Source organism: Balaenoptera acutorostrata, chromosome 9 (assembly GCF_949987535.1).
Source record: "Balaenoptera acutorostrata chromosome 9, mBalAcu1.1, whole genome shotgun sequence".
Taxonomy (NCBI): domain Eukaryota; kingdom Metazoa; phylum Chordata; class Mammalia; order Artiodactyla; family Balaenopteridae; genus Balaenoptera; species Balaenoptera acutorostrata.
The window spans coordinates 50,757,149-50,776,587 of NC_080072.1; the positions used below are offsets into that span (position 1 = coordinate 50,757,149).

A 19,439-nucleotide genomic window follows, 5' to 3' on the forward strand; every position below is an offset into this window, starting at 1 on the left:
CAGCAAATAAATGTGCCAGTGGGCTCACACAGGTAAACACACTATGGAGTAATACACTGACACAAAATGCATATTCACCCTTTAATACACCTTCACATGGGCACACTTTTGTGCACGCGTATGAGCATACACACAAAACACAGTCTGTTAGAGTTTTATCACCGATGGGGGTATAAACAAACAAGCAAAAATCTAGTGCTATATTCTTGTCAAGGAACGAAAAGGGTCTTTGAAAGAGGATACCACTATAGTAAAAGTGGCCATGGTGTGTGTTTAAAAGTCAGAGACTCAGTGTTGGGGGTCCTTTTAGGGAGAAACAGGTTCTGCCTGGAACCTAGGATGCTTGGACCAACCTGTCTTTACCTTTTAGCTACCAGCACATGGCTTAGAGATGAAATGAGCTTTGGGGGCAACTTTCTCCCATTGTTTTCTGTTTTAATCTCTAGGTAAAGCACAAGGCTTCAAACCTCCTTTCTATCCCTTCTTCACTCCCCATTAGTGAGGGAGTGCTTGTCCAGATCAAATGAACTGTTGTTTCTGGTGGGGCTAGGGGAAAGGCAGACGAAAGTCTTGCCTCTTCATTTCCTGCAACTAAGAAGTCTCTGGGACTGCTTCTGACTGCTGAAGTTGTACACTGTAATCTCTAATTTCAACCCTTGGAAGGCCAGGTAGGTCTGAGAAAAAATTCAGGGAAAGAAATGTTGCTTTTATTTCCCTTTCATATGGGCCACGAAAAGCCTGAGGATTCATGTGATGTAAATTCCAGCTCACCAGGGCAGACAGTAGGCGGGAATCTGGGTCTAAAAGTCCTGGGGAGAGAGGAGATCACTCATTTATTGGATTGTTTTCTGGTCCTCTCCTATAGAGAGCCCTCAACTGTTGATTGTGTGTTTGGAATCTTTGCTCTGGCCTCATTGGAGACTGAACTCAACAGCTCCACGTTCAGCTCTGTGGTGGTGTCCAAAGGAAGGAGGTTGCTGGGGTGGGGAAGGTCACTGTCCCCCACCTAGCAGCTGATGTAGGACCTGGCACATGGGAAACATTCAATAAATGATTGAATAAATGAATGTTGAATGATGAATGAAGAAATGAGTGACCAAATGAGAAAGTGGTTGAAGAGGCTAGGTAGATATGAATCAAATAAACAATCTCAGAGGACCAGGGCTTCTGCTTGGGAAAATAAAGACTGTTGGCGTTTGGGGAGGAGATGCCTGCAGGCTGATGTTACTGAAGTGGCAGGACTCCAGAGACGTCCCATTTACAGACCCTGCTCTGACTCTCACACGACATCAGCAGTGGTCTCAGTCACATATCTGGGCCTTGAAAGGACCCCACACTAGGGGGTTGTGTGGATGGAAGAGAAGCAGAGTCATAGTTTTGGTCATATTGGGCCTAGTATGACCTTGCTCTTCCCAAAGAAAATGTACCCTTTCCTCAGACCAAGAGATTTTTTAGAAAGCCAAAGAGCAGTGAAGCTTGAAAAGCTGATTTGCATCACAAATAGCCAGCCTGGTAGTTGGATAGCAATTTAAGAGAAAGGTATTATCCAAAAACCAGAAAGTGCTTTTATGCATCTGTGTTCTTTATTTTTTAAAGATGTTCCCCTAATATCTCTGTCATAAATACATGGGTACATTTTTTTCTAGATATTTTAGGGTTTCACTACTTACACTTAATTTTAAATAACAGTTAACATTATTGAGGCTTTCCTCTAGCCAGGCCCTGTTCCAAGCTCTTTACATCTGAATCCATGCAATTGTCCTTTAATGCAAGTAAGTATTATTATTCCTAACTTCAGATGAGGAAAACTGCGGCATAAAGAGAGAGGAAGTACTTTGCTTAAAGTTTTACAGCTCCTGCATAATAGAGCCAGGATTTGAAATTAGTGTACTTCCAGAGTCTACACTCTTAACTGCTGCACTAAATCAAGTTAATTAATGCTTTAATCCTTACCTCTAGAAAGTGAAGAGGAGTACGATTTGTGGTATTTCATTAGAATTTTTGCACCCCTGACTCCTGCAAGTATCTACACTGGATTGAAATATTTTCTTTACCGTATCCTGCATATGTGTACATGTGTATATATTTTTGGTGTTTTTTAATTTAATCTACTACTTCAATTTTAACTTTGTAATATTTAATGACAAAACACTCAATGCTTGACTCATTATTCCTTTGCCAAATGCCATTGTCCAATTTTGGTTATTTTTCTAAATATACTTTATAGTAGATGTCAAATTTCATAAAAGACCAAAGGAGATCTTGAATGGCTTTCTATTACATTCATAAATTAGAGGATAATTGAGGGATTTGCAAGAGACAGTCTTTCCTTTTAAAATAGAGAATGTTTCCATTCAAGTTTCACTCGTGTCTGTAGAAAGAACTGTAGTTTCTTCACATAAGTCTTACTCGGGTTTAAGCACTACATTTGTTTTTGGTTATTTTGAGTGAAAATTTTTGCATTATATTTTCAGAATGGATATTGCTGTGGTGAAACTATGCTGTCACCAGTTACACTATGAATTATTATTTTAGACAGTTTTTTTGATTCTCATGCAAGCAAACATGTGCATCCTTGAAAAATAAAACTTCCACTCTTTTAGTAGTTAATTAGACCTCTTTTCTAGAAATGTAAGTTGACTTATTTTCACAGTTTGAGCTATATATATATGATAATATATATTATGCATAATATATATATTAGATAATGTAAATAATTAAAATAAGAATGTAAAAAACATCAATAATTCCACTACCCAGATAGCACTGTTAATAACACGATGGTTGTCTTTCCACATATTTTACAAAACTGTGATTATATTGTATATAGACTTTTATAACCTGCCTTTTCAACATGACAATATACCATGAAACTTTCCAAGTTATTAAGTAGCCTTTTGGAACTCATTAGTTTAATAAATAATTCCTAAACCCTTCTTATATGCCAGAAAATGTGCTTGGTAGTAGGAATACAATGGTGAACAAGATAGATATGGTTCCTGCTTGAAGAAGCTTACAATATTGTGGAGATAACAGACCTCCAAAAAAAAAAAATGAAAGAAAAGAGTAGCTAACACAGAGCACTCACTGAGAACTAGGCCTGTTCTATAGACTCTATGCCTATTAACGCATTAAATTCTTACAACCCTATAAGGTAGGTATTATTATTAACCTATTTAACAGATGAGTAAAGCAAGGGATAGCTATGTGGGTCTAGTCCAAGGTTGCACAGCTAATAAATGAAGGAGCTGGAATTTGGGCCAGTGCTTCTAGAGACAACACCTTTTATCTCTATTCTATATAATTTTCTATTATATAAATAATTATTGAATTACAATTCAAATTAACTTCATGCAGGGAATAAACAAGGCATTTTGCTAGTGGATATAAGGGGAGGAGGGATATAATTTTAGAAGGGTCAGAGCGTATCTCTCTGAAGGGAGTATTTATGCAGAGACTCCAAGGATAAGAGGAAGCCAGACATTCAGAGAGCTGGGGGAAGAAAGTTTCAGGCAGAAGGGAAAGTATCAAAGAGTTCCCTGAGTTTGGTTAGAGCTCGATACATTTGAAGGGAAAGGAAAGAACGCCAGTGTGTCCGGAGTAGAGAGAATGAGAAGGAGAGTGCTTCAAGGTGAGGTGGGAAAGAGACGTGAGTGCAAAATCGCAAAGGGTTTCACTGTGAGTGTGGATTTTATTCTCATCTATGTGGAGTGTGAATGAGAGGGTAGCTGTGGTGACAGCTGAGTCAGGCAAAGACCCCTGCAGTCATTCAGGTGAGAGACTGTGTTGGCTTAGACTAGGCTTCTCCACTGGGGCAGATGACGAGAAGTGGACAACTGAAAACATGTTTTGGAGACTGAATTGATAAAACTTTCTGATAAGATGGGGTGTGCAAGCTTAAGAAAAGGGAGGAATGAAAGATCCATTTATTTATTCAGCTAATATTAATTGAACACCCTCTCTATGCCAGGTCCTGTCCTATGTCCCAGAGATAGGAGGTGTTCTAGATCACAAAGCCTTGCCTTCACGAAGCCAACAGAGAGGGGACGGTCACCAAGTAATCAATATAATTTCAAGCAATAGGAGAAGCTAAGAAAAAACACAGGCTAAAGAGGAAAATTGACAGTGAACAGTTTTGGAGTCTTATCAGGGAGACCATCACTCAAGAGAACATTTAAGCGGAGATGTGAGTTAGCCAAAGCAAGAGTTCCCAGGCAGTAGGGACATCAATTAAAAAGCAGGCAGAAGCAGGAATGACTGAAGCAGGGTGCTCAAGGGTTGGGGTCATGGAGTCAGGCACGGGCCAAATTATTAGGGCATTTTAGTCTTGGGAAGGCATTTAGATTTAATTCAAATGTAATAGGAAAATCTTTGGTGGTTTTGGGTAAAGAGTTGAGGTTAATTGATCTATAATATATTTTTAAAAGATCACATTGGCGACTTGTAGTGTCAGCCCAGACAGTTTTTTTCTTTTTCTTTTTTTTGTACTGCAAGAGCCTAACTGGGGCTTTGGTTGCCCAGGCATCCAAATCAAAGAGACATCCGCTTGAAAGATGGCTATCTCCCCAAAAACACATTGCTAGCCACAGGACTACATAAACAGTCAGGGTGCACCCCCCTCTGATATTTCCTTTGCTTTAGAGGTTACGGTTGATTTCCATAACTATTTGAGTCACTTATTTTTTTCTCTTCCCACAATTTAAATTCTTGTTCTTAAGTTTTAAATCCACCAATAAAGAGTGAACCCGTAAAATCCTAGGTGCCCACCCTTGACCCTAATAAAAGAAGAACCCCAGACCCTTTTGTTCTCCCTCTACCCACGACATTGCCATGTGGCCCCAAGTGTGCTATGTAACTTCCAAGACCTGTAAGAAAGAAACCTTGTGTCTTTCAAAGTTCCCTGATGGTTATCACTGAGGGTGTGCTATGTAACTTCCAGGACCTGTAAGTAAGAAACCTTGTCTCTTTCAAAGTTCCCTGATGGTTATCACTGAGCGTGTCTTGCAATCATAATAAGAACCACAAGGCCAGGTCCAGCCACAACGTTGGTGATGGATAGACTGAGACCAGCACAAAACACACTGTGGAAATTAGTCAAAAGTGGACCAAGAAAGGAAGTAGGGAAACCAGCGAGGAGGCAATTGCAGTATTGAAAGTATGGAGGTGATCAGATTCAGGATATACTTTGAAGAGAAAGCCCCTAGTACTTGCTGATAACTTAGATGTGAAAAGAGAGGAAATGAGGGTGATTCCTGTGTTTGGATGAATGATCATTTTATTAGAAGAGCAGAGAACTCGAGGAAATGGCAAGTCTGAGATTCTGTTCTGACATTAACTGTCTTGGGTGTAAAGTTAGTTGATGTGGGGGAGACTGAGAGAATCAGGTTTGTGGAGAGAAGTCAAGAGTCCGTTCATTGCTATGTATTATTCCCCTTATCATGGCAGCAAAGGGTTCTAATATATGCCAGCTCCAGGTTTGTCCTACAAGAGAACAATATTTGCCACCCCAAAATGCGTCTCTTTAACATGAGGATTAATTTAGGCTGATTATTTTTAAGAGACATAAGACTTGGGAATTTTTCTTGTTATCTCCTCCTCAATTGCCCAAAATAATTTAGATAAAGAGCCTTTTCCAGGAAGAAGAACTATCAGCATAAATAACTGAATTACAATATGAACTAGGTGTGATAAACTGGGGGAAGCTTAGCAAGTCCTATTTGATCAAAACCCTGTGTCCCATTGTCTCAGCACTGCCAAGAAAACATTTATGTACCAAACATTTGCCTTTCCATCTCCATGTGAATTGCCTTCCGCCCCTTTGAAATCCCAAACCAAAAGACATAATACTCAGTATTTAACAAGTATCTGTTCTGTGCCAGGTACTGTGGGTTGCACTTTATAAGCATTATCTCCCTGAATCTTGAAAACAAGTCTGTGGAAAACTACCATATTACACATGATAAAAAGTAGGCTTAAAAAGGGTAAAAGACTTGTCAAAGGTCATGAAATTGTGACTGTGAGATTTAAAGAAGGGCTATTTGGCCCTATAGACTCCAAGCTCCCTTTTTTTCTTAATTGTAAATTTTAAATTGATTAAATAAATAGTAAATTGATTGTTTTATTTTATTTTATAAATTTAAAAGAAATATATGTACACCATCAACAGAGGAATGGATAAAGAAGATGTGCTACATATATGCTATGGAATATTACTCAGCCATAAAAGGAACGAAATAGTGCCATTTGCAGAGATGTGGATGGACCTAGAGAGTGTCATACAGAGTGAAGTAAGTCAGAAAGAGAAAAACAAATATCGTGTAATATCACATATATGGAATCTAGAAAAATGGTACAGATGAACCTATTTGTACAGCAGAAATAGAGTCACAGATGTAGAGAACAAACTTATGGTTACCAAGGGAGGACGGAGGGGGTGGGACAAATTGGGAGATTGGGATTGACTTATATACAGTACTATGTATAAAATAGGTAACTAATGAGAACCTGCTGTATAGCACAGGGAACTCTTCTCAGTGCTCTGTGGTGACCTAAATGGGAAGGAAATCCAAAAAAGAGGGGATATATGTATACGTATATCTGATTCACTTTGCTGTACAGCAGAAACTAACACAACATTGTAAAGCAACTATACTCCAATTAAAAAAATAAAGTACAAAATGTGAAAATAAATGTATGTACAGTATAAAAATAGTCAAATGATGCCAGCTCCTCAGGAAGAATAAAGTGTGGTTCTTATGATGAAGAACTTGATGGGCTGTGTGGCCAGGACCCCTACTTGAGACACAAGCCTGTAAATGGACTGGGAAAGGTCATCAACTTGGGCAGGAGACATTTAGACACTGACAATAGAGCCTGTAGGAGAGAAGATGAAGGATAGTTCACCTCAAAGACTGTGAGGGAAAAAAACTTCCTGGAACTATGAGATGTGCAAAGGTGATTCCAGACAATTGTTACCTGGAATGTTCTTCAACCTCTGCTACACATTAATGTAATAGCTATACTAGCTAAGGAAAAGCCAGAAACATTAATTTGAATATCTGATTCTGCTGAGGGCAAGCCAAATGGAATCCCCAATGGGAATTGGGTTTGTTACTGATATTTGTATAGCAGAGGTTGTCCTGAGGCCTGGAGATTACCAGGAGAGGCCCACTAGGCTGCTGGCTGCCAGCCAGCCATGAGGATCACTCTGTGAAATTTACTGGGACTGAAAAAGTCTTTTGAACTCAGAAATGACAACTTATCAGGGTCTTGATATGGGTTGGACATGGAGAACACTCATTCAAACTAACTGAAGTTTAAGAATACATATTCATATATCATAAACAATGTAGTTGTAGAAGGATCTAGGTGTTCACGTTGCCCACATCTAACAGAATCTCCTGGCATTCTAAGCAACCAAATCCTACCTTTGTAGTCCTTTGAAATTCTAGAATCAGGAAAAATGGTCAAGTATATAATGGAAAAAGCCTAAGACAGCCTGATGTATCCATCTTCACAGTTAAAAATATAATTGTTTCAGGGATTAGACATTACTCTTGGGGCTCACTTGCTTGGTGGAGTCAAAACAGTGCCTTAGAGAGTCACTATTATCTGCTTTTACAGCTGAAATATGTCCCCTCCCAAGTGACAATTCTCCTCCTCAGATATACCTCAAATCAAATAATTAAGTCAGAAAGACTTAAAGTCAAACCTTACTTTCTCATTAATTTCTCTTGTCTTAGGTGTGACCCTCTGGGACTTGAGATCATAGTTTATCTCTCTAGGAGCAACTTTGTTTCCAAATTCTCAGAGACCACGATGCTGTCTTTCTTAGAACCATGTAGCTGGGTTACCCAGCCTGGTGAGCCTGAGATGCAAGCTACCTCAAGACCCCAGTGAGGCTGGTGGACTAATTATACATATCTTGATTCCATTCATATAGAAATAGCAACTTGAGGCCTGACTGGGCCATGGATGGTATACAGTAATTTAGTAGAAGATAGGTGACTAGAATTAGCACTTCCTAAGCTAGTTCTTAGACTAGTACGTTTTCTGCTGAGCTATATTCACCTATCAAACTCAAGTGGTATGATTTTCAACAGTGAAATAGGTTGGTGCAAAACGTGTTTTTAGACAGGAACATTTAAATTTTTTTTCTACTGTTACTTAAATCAAATGGTAAAGAAAGCCAACTTCAGGCAGGTGGTAGAGACCACTGCCTTTCCCCCATTCATGTCTACCTCTCAACTGTGACCTCATCACTGACATCCCCCGAAGGCTGGCTCTGGAGAAGGGCAGCTGCCACCCCATGGGAGACAGGTGGCTTCAGGGCTACACTGGGAGGTGGGGTCCACAGGAGTTGGGTGAGAGGACATCACGGGACACCTACTGGTCCCTGCACTCAGGTGTGCTCAGTGCTACATCTAGGCTTCTTCAGATCCTCAGGGGGCCCTGAATTCTGCTTTTGAGGAAACATGGCACGGGCTAGGGAAGAAGCAGGGGACAGGTGGCTGGTGTCTGGTCGGGAGCCATCATCACACATCATCAGAGTGTCTGTCAAGACACCACAAGACTGCCAGGAATTTATGCTGGCAGAAAATAGCAGCATCCGCCACTTTAAGAAACAGATCTCCAAACGCCTTCACTGTGACACTGACAGACTGGTGCTCATCTTCTCCGGAAAGATCCTTCAGGATCAAGACATACTGAGCCGGCGAGGCATCCTTGATGGCACTACGGTCCACCTGGTGGTGAGGACCTGTGTGAAAGGAACACTGCCCGGTCCCAGCACTCTGCCAGGCCCTGCTGGCCACTGCACCCATCGTTCTGAACCATCCACCTCGGAGAGGCCTAGGATGCTAGCCAGGCGGGCCGGCTGGCCCAGCGCTCTCCTGAACTAGCTGACTTCCTTGGCCAGCTGACTCAACTCTTGTTGGCTGCCCCCGAGTCCGTGGGGGGTGGGGGGAGGGGGCCAGTTCTTGGAAGACCCTGTGGTTCAAGGCAAGTGAGAAATCAGCCAATGCCAGCCATGTTCCTGAATCCTCAAGACCAGTACAGAAGCCCGAGCCAGCTCTTAAGGCTCTGGAAAACTTGCAGAACCCGGCCCAGTAACAGGAGCCACTGCACGCGGACAAGCGGGAGCTGGAAGGCTTGAGGCAGTGCCAGGTGGTGCCGATGCCACGCGTCCGGTCTGCTCTGATATCCAGCACCTCAGGCTCTCCACTCTGGCCCGTTGGGTTGCCTCCAAAGGCCACAGCCCAGGTTCAGAGCCTTGCGGGGGGGGCCAATCCCCACCGCAGTACTAACACCACCACCACAGTCCCCGCAGCCTTTGCACCTGCCAGGCCGTTGGCACAGGAAGTCAGTGCAGCAGTCGTTGTCCAGCCCAGGGGTGTGGTTTCAAACCAGGCTAATTCAGGGTGCAGGACTGGACTGTCAGACTTACACTCAGGCCAGGGTCTTCCCTCCCAGGAGAGCCAGCAGCCCCTAGGGAAAGCCGCTCCAGCCGGTCGGTTGGCTGAGACCGTCACCCTCTGCCTTGCATAAAGCCTTACACGTCCTGCAGCAGAATCCAGCTCTGCTCCACCAGCGGGCAACAGGCAGCCCGCTGCGACATCATATGCCCCTCTTTCCCATACTCACCAACCCATGGGCACTGCAGGCATTAATACAGATAGAAAAGGGCCTGCAGATATTGCCCAGGGAGGTGCCTGGGTTGGGACCTTGTTTAGGGGATCCAGGCAGACCACATGAGGCTAAAGGAGCTTCTGAAACTAGGGCTGGAGGACAGGGTCACAGAGCAGACCCTGTGCAACCCACCTGGGCCGTTCTTCAGCTCCTCCACGCTCTGGCCAATGCCTGCGCCCGGTCTACCCAGTCCTCAATGTCCTCATCCCCCCTCACTGAAGGCCGCTACCAGCAAGAACTGGAGCATCTGAAGGCCATGGGTTTTGCTAATCATGATGTCAATCTTCAGGCCCTTGTGGCCACAGGTGGAGATATCCATGTTGCCATTGAGAGGCTGCTGGGAATACCGGAGGCCTAGGTCCCTCCAGCAGATGCCCACAATGCACCACCCCATGGAGAGGAGGGAGGCATAAGAAAGAGAAGGGGAGGGAGGGGAGGAGCTTATTTTGGGAATTCCTCCTGTTCAGATCACGCACACACTTGTAGAGCCTCCCCTCACTGCCCAAACCTGTTTTACATTAAAAAAGATTGCTTGGATCTTATGTGTGCTGTCAATTTGGGGGCAGATGGGCCCAAATTGTTGTTTGGGGGGAGGGATTGATCATATTATATGGTCTTGGGTCTGGGCTTCACCTGTTCTCATAACGCTAGTCTCAGACTGTTTTCCAAATTTGAACATGAGGTGGGGAAATCCTGAATTCTTTTCACTATCTCTACTCCTGATCAGTGGACAACCCAGTTCCCCACCAACATTGCTAACATCACCACAAGCCACCCTATTACAACTCCAGGGTGACTGAAGGGATCCTGGCTTTTGCTCCCCCGGGAACGCATGAATTTCTTCATGGGCTCTGAAAGCCACCCACTTTTTGACCTTGTTTCTGTGGCTTGAGGTCCAATCTCTTGATGTTGCAGAAAAGGTGTTTAACTTCCCTTTCAGTTAGGGTTTCTCCTTTGCTACCTGCCTATGCCAGGATCCTCCTCTTAGGAGGTCAACCTCCACTGCTTCTGAAACTCCATCCTCTCCGCCTATGCAGGCTTCTTTCCTTTATATTGCAAAACGTTTGATTCTGCTGCCTTATCAGCTACAGAACCTCATCTTTCCTTTTGTCTCTGAATGTCTTCAGTGTCTCCCTTTCCAGGGGTCATGTTTAACAATCCTGTGCAGTCAGAGACTTGTCCCCAGTACAGAGCAGAGGCTTTCTCAGAACTGCTGCTCCTTCCTAATCTTCCCAAATTTTTCTACAGAATTTGATATACTCACCTTCTTTAAGCTGTCTCTTTTAATATATTTTCTTATCCATTCTCTTATAAAGTGGTGCTTCCTAAGACTATGTTATGCCGATTCTTTCTCTATTCATCCTTCAAAGAGTTTGGCCATTTTCTTGGCTCCGGCTCTTACTTCTGTGCTTGTGGTTCCTAAATCTCTGAGTCTATTTGTACTTTCCACAATCTGCTAGACTTTTGGTCGGGTGTCCCAGAGGAAACTCTGCCTCAGCATGTCCAAATATAGCCCAGCATCTTTCCCCTCACCCCCATTCCTACTCTAAATTCTGTGGTTCCTGTGTCCTGGTGAAAGTCATTAATACATTTTTTTTTAACATCTTTATTGGAGTATAATTGTTTTACAATGGTGTGTTAGTTTCTGCTTTATAATACATTCTTAATCCACCCATTCTCTTCTGTAAACCTCTAATTCAGGGAGGTGACTCATAGTGTAGGTGGATGGAACATGCCCCAGGGGACCAGTGGCTCTAGATAACAATATAGCAAGATAAAAGCTGGTAAGAGAAGGGGGGACTACTGGAAGAATTACTTTGGAGGAAAACAGGGATTAAAATTCAGAGCCAGCCTCAGGGGTCCGTTGAGCCTGGCCTGAGAAATAGCTGAATCTCTTGCTTGCTGGGTGCTGGGGAGGACTGATGTCTCTGAGACAGGCACTCTGACTTAGTTGTGTTGTGATGCCCTATGAGCCAAGAGACCTGAAGGTTGTGGAGGTCAGGGACTGTGGATAAAACATCTCTGGGAACTCACTTCCCAGTCGTGAGCCTGGTACACAATTTACTCTTTGTTTTCCTGTAACCACCAGGGTATTGGTCTGTATTTCTGAGATTGGTGATACAAGTTTGGTCTCAGTGCTGAGTTAGATTCCTGGGGAAGGAGTCAGGGTGATGGACAGGGCAGTATTCTGGGATCCTAGAAGAATGCTTCACCTTTCTCCATCATGCAGACTGCACTGGCCAAACACCTCAGTGGAGTAACAGACCTTAACAATAATGTTAGTAGTCTTCCTGGGAGCTGGCCCCTACTACCTTCAGTCTGATAGCAGCTACTGGTTTCTACAAATTATATTCCCCGTCTAGGAACTATTGCAGTCTAGCTTTAGAATGACAAGAGAGCCAAGAAAATTCCTAAAAAAAACTTTAAAGAGTAGAGTTTGCAGCCAGGGCTGCAGAATCCTCCATCTGTCTGTTATCTGTGGTATGTGCAAACTGAAGTTTGGTCAGCAATAGGAAACTATGGAGAACAGTCCTGTGCTATATCCACAGGACATCAGCCCAGAGTATAGGTCACAGCTAGATCCCTGTGCCAAGCTATTAGCAACTGTGTGCTTCTTGCATCTCATATTATCTCTTTAGGCAGGGCAAAGTGAGGTGAGACGCTCCTGGAAAAGCCAAAATTGAAGAAGAGGTTTGGGTGGGATGTTTCTGCTAAAACAATTCTTTTCTGTAATACCAGTGTTGGAATGGGATTAAAGGTTTAGGGAAGGAGGAAAGATGCTGGGCAGAATGGGTGGATTGAATCTCACAATGCTCACATATACATACATCAATCCACAGAATAATACACAATGAAAATTGTGTATTACTGTATCACTGAGACATATAGTAAAATGATAAACTAAAGTCAGACTAGATCACATGGAGGTTATCACACAGTCCTACCATTATAATGCTGTAGAAAATAAACTTGATAGCCCTATGCATAAATTTTCAGTCAGACATAATGAAAGTTAGAGGCACAGAGATAAATGATCTGTACTCGATAGCAACTATTGATTGGATGTCTGCCAGTTGTAGATGTGTATCACAAAATCATACACAATTTCAACTGCAGGCATACAGCCAGCACACAGACATCCATTCACACACAGAAATGTAAAGAGAAATGGCAATCACAAATTATGATAAAATGACTTTTCAGTTTTTCTTACAGGAAATGAAACTAAAATTCTTGACTATTTTGCTCGATATAATAGAAGTAAGGCCTTAAATGTCAGTGTTAGCTTTCACTGGAGTCAAAAAATGAGAAATTCAGAAGTTACTCCTTGGAATTTCTTCCATGGTAAAGTACCTGAGATAAACCCAGAGAGTTAGGGAATAATAACAAAACTAGCAACCACTCTGTAAGCACGAGGAGCCATTCACTTTTGAGAGAGTGTAGCTATTCCTTTGAAATTCCTGAAAGATATGGAATATTATTTTCATTTTACAGCTAGAGGAACAGGCTCCTAGGGGTTGACTTCTCACACGTGTGCGGTTGAAATTCTAAGCTGGTATTCCTGATTCTAGCATCCTCATGCTGTGCACTGCACAGAGGGTCAGATGATGAGAGTGTGGGATTCAGAGTGACCATTAAGGGAACAAGATCTGGTCAGATTGGAAAGACGTGAATTTATTTTATTTTATTAATTCATCTTAATTTAATTCCTATTCTATATTGGAATATAGTTGATTTACAATGCTGTGTTAGTTTCAGGTGTACAGCAAAGCGATTCAGTTATACATATACATATATGCACTCTTTTTCAGATTCTTTTCCCATATAGGTTATTACAGAATATTGAGTAGAGTTCCCTGTGCTATACAGTAGATCCTTGTTGATTATCCATTTATATCTAGTAGTGTGTATATACTAATCCCAAACTCCTAATTTATTGCTCTCCCCCACCTTTCCCCTTTGGTAACCATACGTTTGTTTTCAAAGTCTTTGAGTCTGTTTCTGTTTTGTAAATAAGTTCATTTGTATCATTATCATTTTTTAGATTCCACACATAAGTGATATCATGTGATACTGGTCTTTCTCTGCCTGACTTTCTTCAATTAGTATGATAATCTCTAGGGCCATCAGGAAAGGCGTGAATTTACATCAGGGAGGTGGAAAGGCTTAAAGTTCTGTCCAGAGTGTGGCATCTTAAGGAAGGTGGGATCAGTGGATCACAGTTGGTGGTCTGTGGAGTAACTGCTTCAGAAGGGGCACTGGGAACAAGACCCAGAGTTGAGCAAAGATGGACAGAAATGTCAAACGGATACTTCAGTGGGCTGGAGTTGGTCAGTGGCACAAGGGAGTGGAGGAACAAGAAATAGACATATGCTGAACTCATTTAAAAGTATGCAGGTATAGAAGTGAAAGGGTATAATCCAAGAATAAAAGTGTAGTGACTAAAGCACTAAGATGTGTCCATCTCCCTGATATCTACTTCTCTCTGCTCTATGTGGAGAATAATGTCTAGTCAGATATCTTCCAACTTGACTCTTTATATTAAAAAAGTGTATAAGGGCTGTGCAATGTTGGACAAGAGAAGAGGACAGGGATGAATCCCCAGATCACTGACACTGGAGAGGATATACCTTATACAATTCATTCAATTTCTTGGGTTGGAGTAAAGTCAAAAGCATCCAGTTCCCCTTCCACTGGGCTGCTGATTTTGGAGAAAATAGTTTTAATGAGCACTATTCATATCCCAAGCACTGTCTAAATATTTTAAAGTTGTTATATAATATAGTTATCACAATAAACCTGTGAAGTGATATAATATAAAACAGTCCTAAATATGTTTCAACTTGGCTAACAATGTTTAGAGAGATTGCATAACTTTCTCATATTTATTTAGTGATCATTTTACATGTTAGGTCCTGTCTTAACTTTTCTACATTCATTGATTTATTTATTCCTCACCACAACATTGAGTTAGATATTAACATTATCCTCCATTTAACAGTTGACCACACTGAGGCATAGAGAGATACAGCGACATGCTCAAAGGCCCCAAAATTAATAAGTGGAGGAACCAGGATTCAAACCCAGGTATTCTAACTGGATTTTTTTATTTTATTTTATTTTTTCTGTGCACACATGCATTTTTTAATTGAAGTATGATTGATTTACAATATTTCAGGTGTGCAGCAAAGTGTTTTGCACATGCATTTCTTTCACCTTCGAAGAATTTATTATTTATTATTATTAAAAAAATTTTTTTTTCATTCTTTTTCAAATTCTTTTCCCATTTAGATTATTACAGAATATTGAGCAGAGTTCCCTGTACTATACAGTAGGTCCTTGTTGGTTATCTATTTTAAATATAACAGTGTGTACATGTCAATCCCAAACTCCCTGTCTATTGCTTCCTCCCACCCTTCCCCTCTGATAACCATAAGTTCGTTCTCTAAGTCTGTGAGTCTGTTTCTGTTTTGTAAATAAGTTCACTTGTATCTTTTTTTTTTTCAGGATCTGCATATAAGCAATATCATATGATATTTCTCCTTCTCTGTCTGACTTACTTCACTTAGTATGATAATCTCTAGGTCCCTTGCTGCAAATGGCATTGTTTCATTCTTTTTTATGACTGAGTAATATTCCATTGTGTATATGTCAGATACTCTAACTTTAGACCTTGTGTTTTCAATCACTGCCCAAAGTCTTGGATGAAGATTAAACGTACTTCAAATGTTCTTGTCCTTTTCTACTTGGACTCACAGAAGAGAGTTCTCACCGTGACATGCAGACATCTTTCAAGAACAAGAACTGACTTGGTTTTAAGTAAGCCATACACTCTTCTGAGGCAAAAATAAAAATATTAGGAGTATGGTGCAGTAGCAGTATCACAGCTAATGAGGTTTATCCAAGGCATGGTTATTGCTTATTGACAACTTTTTCCAAAAGTAAAAATATTATCATCTTTCTGAGCTGTTAAGGAGCCTCAGAAATAAGGTATGTTCAATGTGATTATTGATATCTCCAGTTCATCTGATCTTTCCTTAACCTTCCAGTGTTTCCTCCCATGTAAACACATTCCTCTCATATCAGAGGTCTCTGACCATGAAAATGCATCCAGATAGCTATCATACATACTTATTTTTCTCATTTCCGACCTCTGCTCAGAATTCATATTGAAATTTTCCCCAAGTGAAGTAGTGTTGGAAGTCGACTTCGAACCTCCTTGGTCCTAGCCCCATAGATGATCGGATTGAGCAAAGGAGGCACCAGCACATAGAGATTAGCCAGAAGGATGTGCACATGCTTGGGGACTCGGTGTTGGCCAAAACAGTGGGTGAGGAAAGAGAAGAAGGCAGGGATGTAGAAGACCAGGATGACCCCAAGATGGGAACCACAGGTACTCAGATCTTTGTGCTGAGAATCACGGGATGGAAGACGAAAGACGGCATGGAGGATAAAGCCACAGGAGACAGAAATGAGAACAGAATCCAGACCCATGGCCAGAAGGGCCACAGTCAGCCCATAGACAATATTGACAGTGACGTTGGCACAGGTCAGTCAAGCAATGCCCATGTGCTCACAGTATGTGTGTGCCATGACATAGTGACCACAATATGGGAGTCGCCTCAGCAAGAAGATGAAGGGGGAGACAACATCTGTACTCCAGAATATACCCACAAGGCCGATTCTGCCTATGACAGAGTGATTGAGGATGGTTGTGTATCTCAGTTGGTTGCAGATAGCTACATATTGATCGAAGGCCATGGCAAGAAGAACTGAGGACTCTAGAGTATAGATAGAATGGACACAAAACATCTGGGCCAGGCAACCACCAAAGGAAATCTCACCAGCTTAGAACCACAAAATGGCCAGCGTCTTGGGCACAGTGGTGGAGCTGAGAGCCAGGTCAGTGAGTGAGAGGAGGCAAAGGAAGAGCTACATGGGTGCGCAAAGGGCACTGTCTGTCACTATGACTAGGATGAGGGCGACATTCCTAGCCAGTGCTACCAGATACAAGGTATGAAAGGAGATGGCGATCCAGATGTGGGCACACTACAGCCCTGGGATCCCTGTCAGGAATAGAGTGGCTGGGAGACTGTCATCATTGATGTTGGAAGCATTCTGCTTGGCAAATAAAGGGTTCTGTCCAAGGGATGATGGTACACCTGTCCTGTAACATGTGAGATCTGGTTCATTCACATAAAATGATGACCTTTCTGTCAAATCGTCTTTTTTTAGGCTAAGAAAAATATTTATTGTTATTAACTTGTTTAAGAATCTTAAAAGGTTCGATCACATATAATCCATTTTCCATCAGCTAATTCCTATACTCATCAATCATGTTTTGAGTTCCATATCCCAAACACCAAGCTACGAATTTAAGCATTTGCCCTGTCTAACCCTTCTACACTTATTTCCCACCACATTCTGCACATCATTTACTTGTCTTTTGTCCATGTACATCTAGGGAAAGTTTGTGCCTCTTTTTAAAATTTTATAGTATTCCCTTTGCCGAAGGAGCTTTTTTCCCTTTATTTTCTTTCTCTCTAGTTTCTAAACATCTGGGCAAATGTCTCTGCCTTCCAGAGGCCTTTCCTCTCTAACCTAGTTCTTTAGTCATCTTTATTTTTCATTCATCCACTATTTTCCAAAATTCTATTGAGCTGAGACTGTGTCTTTATCCAATTGCAACCTCCACACAACATGTGTCTGTAAGTAGACAGTTTGATCAATATTCACCATAAGACTCAATCCTGATAACTCTTAGTAACATAGCATTGACTTCTTGCTTTAATGCCATAATGTTTTGCTTACTTAATCTGTGTTTGTATGGTAACTGCCCAAATATACACCAAATGACTTATTTTTATGTTTAACCTGAAGTGCCTATAAAGAGGCTAGGCAGTCTGAGTATACTCAAATACCCCGTAACTGAATATCTCCAGTATTTTGAGTACACATGTGGGTACAATGGAAGAAAGCAAGAGATGCAGTAGACATGCTAGCTGGGGAGACAGCACTCCTAACTATGGCAAAGCCAGCTCAAAATCCTACATTCCCACCAGTATAATGGTTGCACGTAATGGCCAGATCAGAATGTCAAGTGCTGATAGAGGCAGATTGAGGGAGGGAGTAGAAAGTCTTAGAGTTCACCAACAGTAGACATCCTGGAAGAGTGAATACATTTTTGTTGTAGAATGCTAGTATTATATACATCTTCCCTCAGTAACATTTTATACCTAAAAGAATCCTTTATAGGATGCCTAGAATTTTGAACTTTAGTTCTGAGTCTGTCACAAGAGTGTTACATGACCTTGAGAAAATCCTTTCCCTTCTCTGGCAAGTCTCAATTTATAAAAAGCAGCAATTCTGGAATCCTTGTTTCAGCTTTTCTACCTATTCACTATTTAGCATTGAGTAAGTCCCACAACCTTTTTGAGAGTCAATTTTCTTATTTATAAATTGGAAATGGAAATGCCTGGCTTACTATTTTGTGGGTGAGAAAGAGTAAAGTATACAGTAGTAATAAGTTTGGACATCAAAAATCATGTTCTCCCCATTTTTACAAGCTCTAGGTCCCATAGCCACATATTGGAGTGATGTGGAGTACAGTAACTGTTGTACCTCTGCCTTAGCAAAATGAAATCCAAGTTCAGAGAAATGAACTGATGTAACCCAGATCACAAAGCATGTTATTGTCAGAACTGAAATTAGGTCTCAGATCTCCTGATTCAAAGTTTGGTGTTTTTCCCTCACTGAACTGTCCATTTATATAGCCAATTCTTTAATTCCCATCTTTTTCTTTCAAGGCACCCTAATATCTACTGCTGCAATAATTACTCATTATTTGGACTCCAAAGAGACAGATAAAAGTGGAAAGCCCCTCTTATTTGCTTGGAAACTTTCACAGATGGCCCCAGCCACTAAAGGAAAGAAGCTTGTGTACCACACAAGAGAGCCAGAGTCACTACATCTCTTCCTCTCTTTACCCCGCCTATTCTTGCCCACAAAGGAAGATTTCAAATGGTTATTGTAAGGAAGCTGCTACTCTGTGAGCATCTGTGGATGTGAGGACCACAAAGATATGTGTAAGCAAGATTGCTTTCCAGGGAAATTCATAGAAAAAGAGACATTGTGCTGGGGCACCACTCTGGGTGGGATGGGGGAATAATCCCAAATTTGTCTCACTCAGGTTTGTTTCTGGATCACTACAGTGGCTAAGTTTTTGAGGTCTCCCTCTAAGACCTAGACTTCAGTCATTGAACTCTGAGTTCTTTCTCTGAACACAGTATTTTCAACTTCGAGGACAAAGCTGTGCGATGACATGCATTCACAAGTGGAGCACGCTGAGGTTGGAGCTCTGTGACGGGTGTCCTATATGAGTGTGAGGCTACGTGGGAGAGTGTGTGGAGGTTTGTGCAGGTGCCTTGTACCTGAATATAAGTGTTTTTTTTTTTAGAGATATGAAAGTTGTTATTTCGTGCAGATTGTGTGTGTGTGTGTGATTTAGAGGATGATGGGGTCTGAGTGTATCATCTGAAATGTCTGATCTGGTCTCAATTTTATGTGCTCAGTGAGCCTCTTCATCTTAGCTCTGGGTTCCAGCCTCCTTAGGTCAATGGGCTTGGTAAGTGCAGTTATTTGTTAACTCTCTGTGACTCTCAGGTATGAAAACCCAAGGGGCTTGCCCTAGGGATTTGATAGAAGCAGAGATAATTGGATACACACATGCAAAAGACTGAAATTGGACCCTT

At 41.6% G+C, this 19,439-nt stretch overlaps 1 protein-coding gene and 1 pseudogene across 1 annotated transcript; one reads left to right on the forward strand and one right to left on the reverse strand.

Annotated features, from left to right (window-relative positions):
* The first annotated feature begins 8,474 nt into the window (after nt 1-8,474).
* On the forward strand, nt 8,475-10,045 carry LOC103011995 (ubiquilin-3). The gene is given in 7 exon segments (XM_007198352.2): nt 8,475-8,837; nt 8,840-8,953; nt 8,955-9,001; nt 9,003-9,145; nt 9,148-9,274; nt 9,276-9,494; nt 9,496-10,045. Coding segments are annotated over 7 exon segments (1,563 nt in total).
* A 5,807-nt stretch (nt 10,046-15,852) lies between these two features.
* Nucleotides 15,853-17,148, reverse strand: LOC103012284 (olfactory receptor 52D1-like; annotated as a pseudogene).
* Between the last annotated feature and the right edge of the window lie 2,291 nt (nt 17,149-19,439).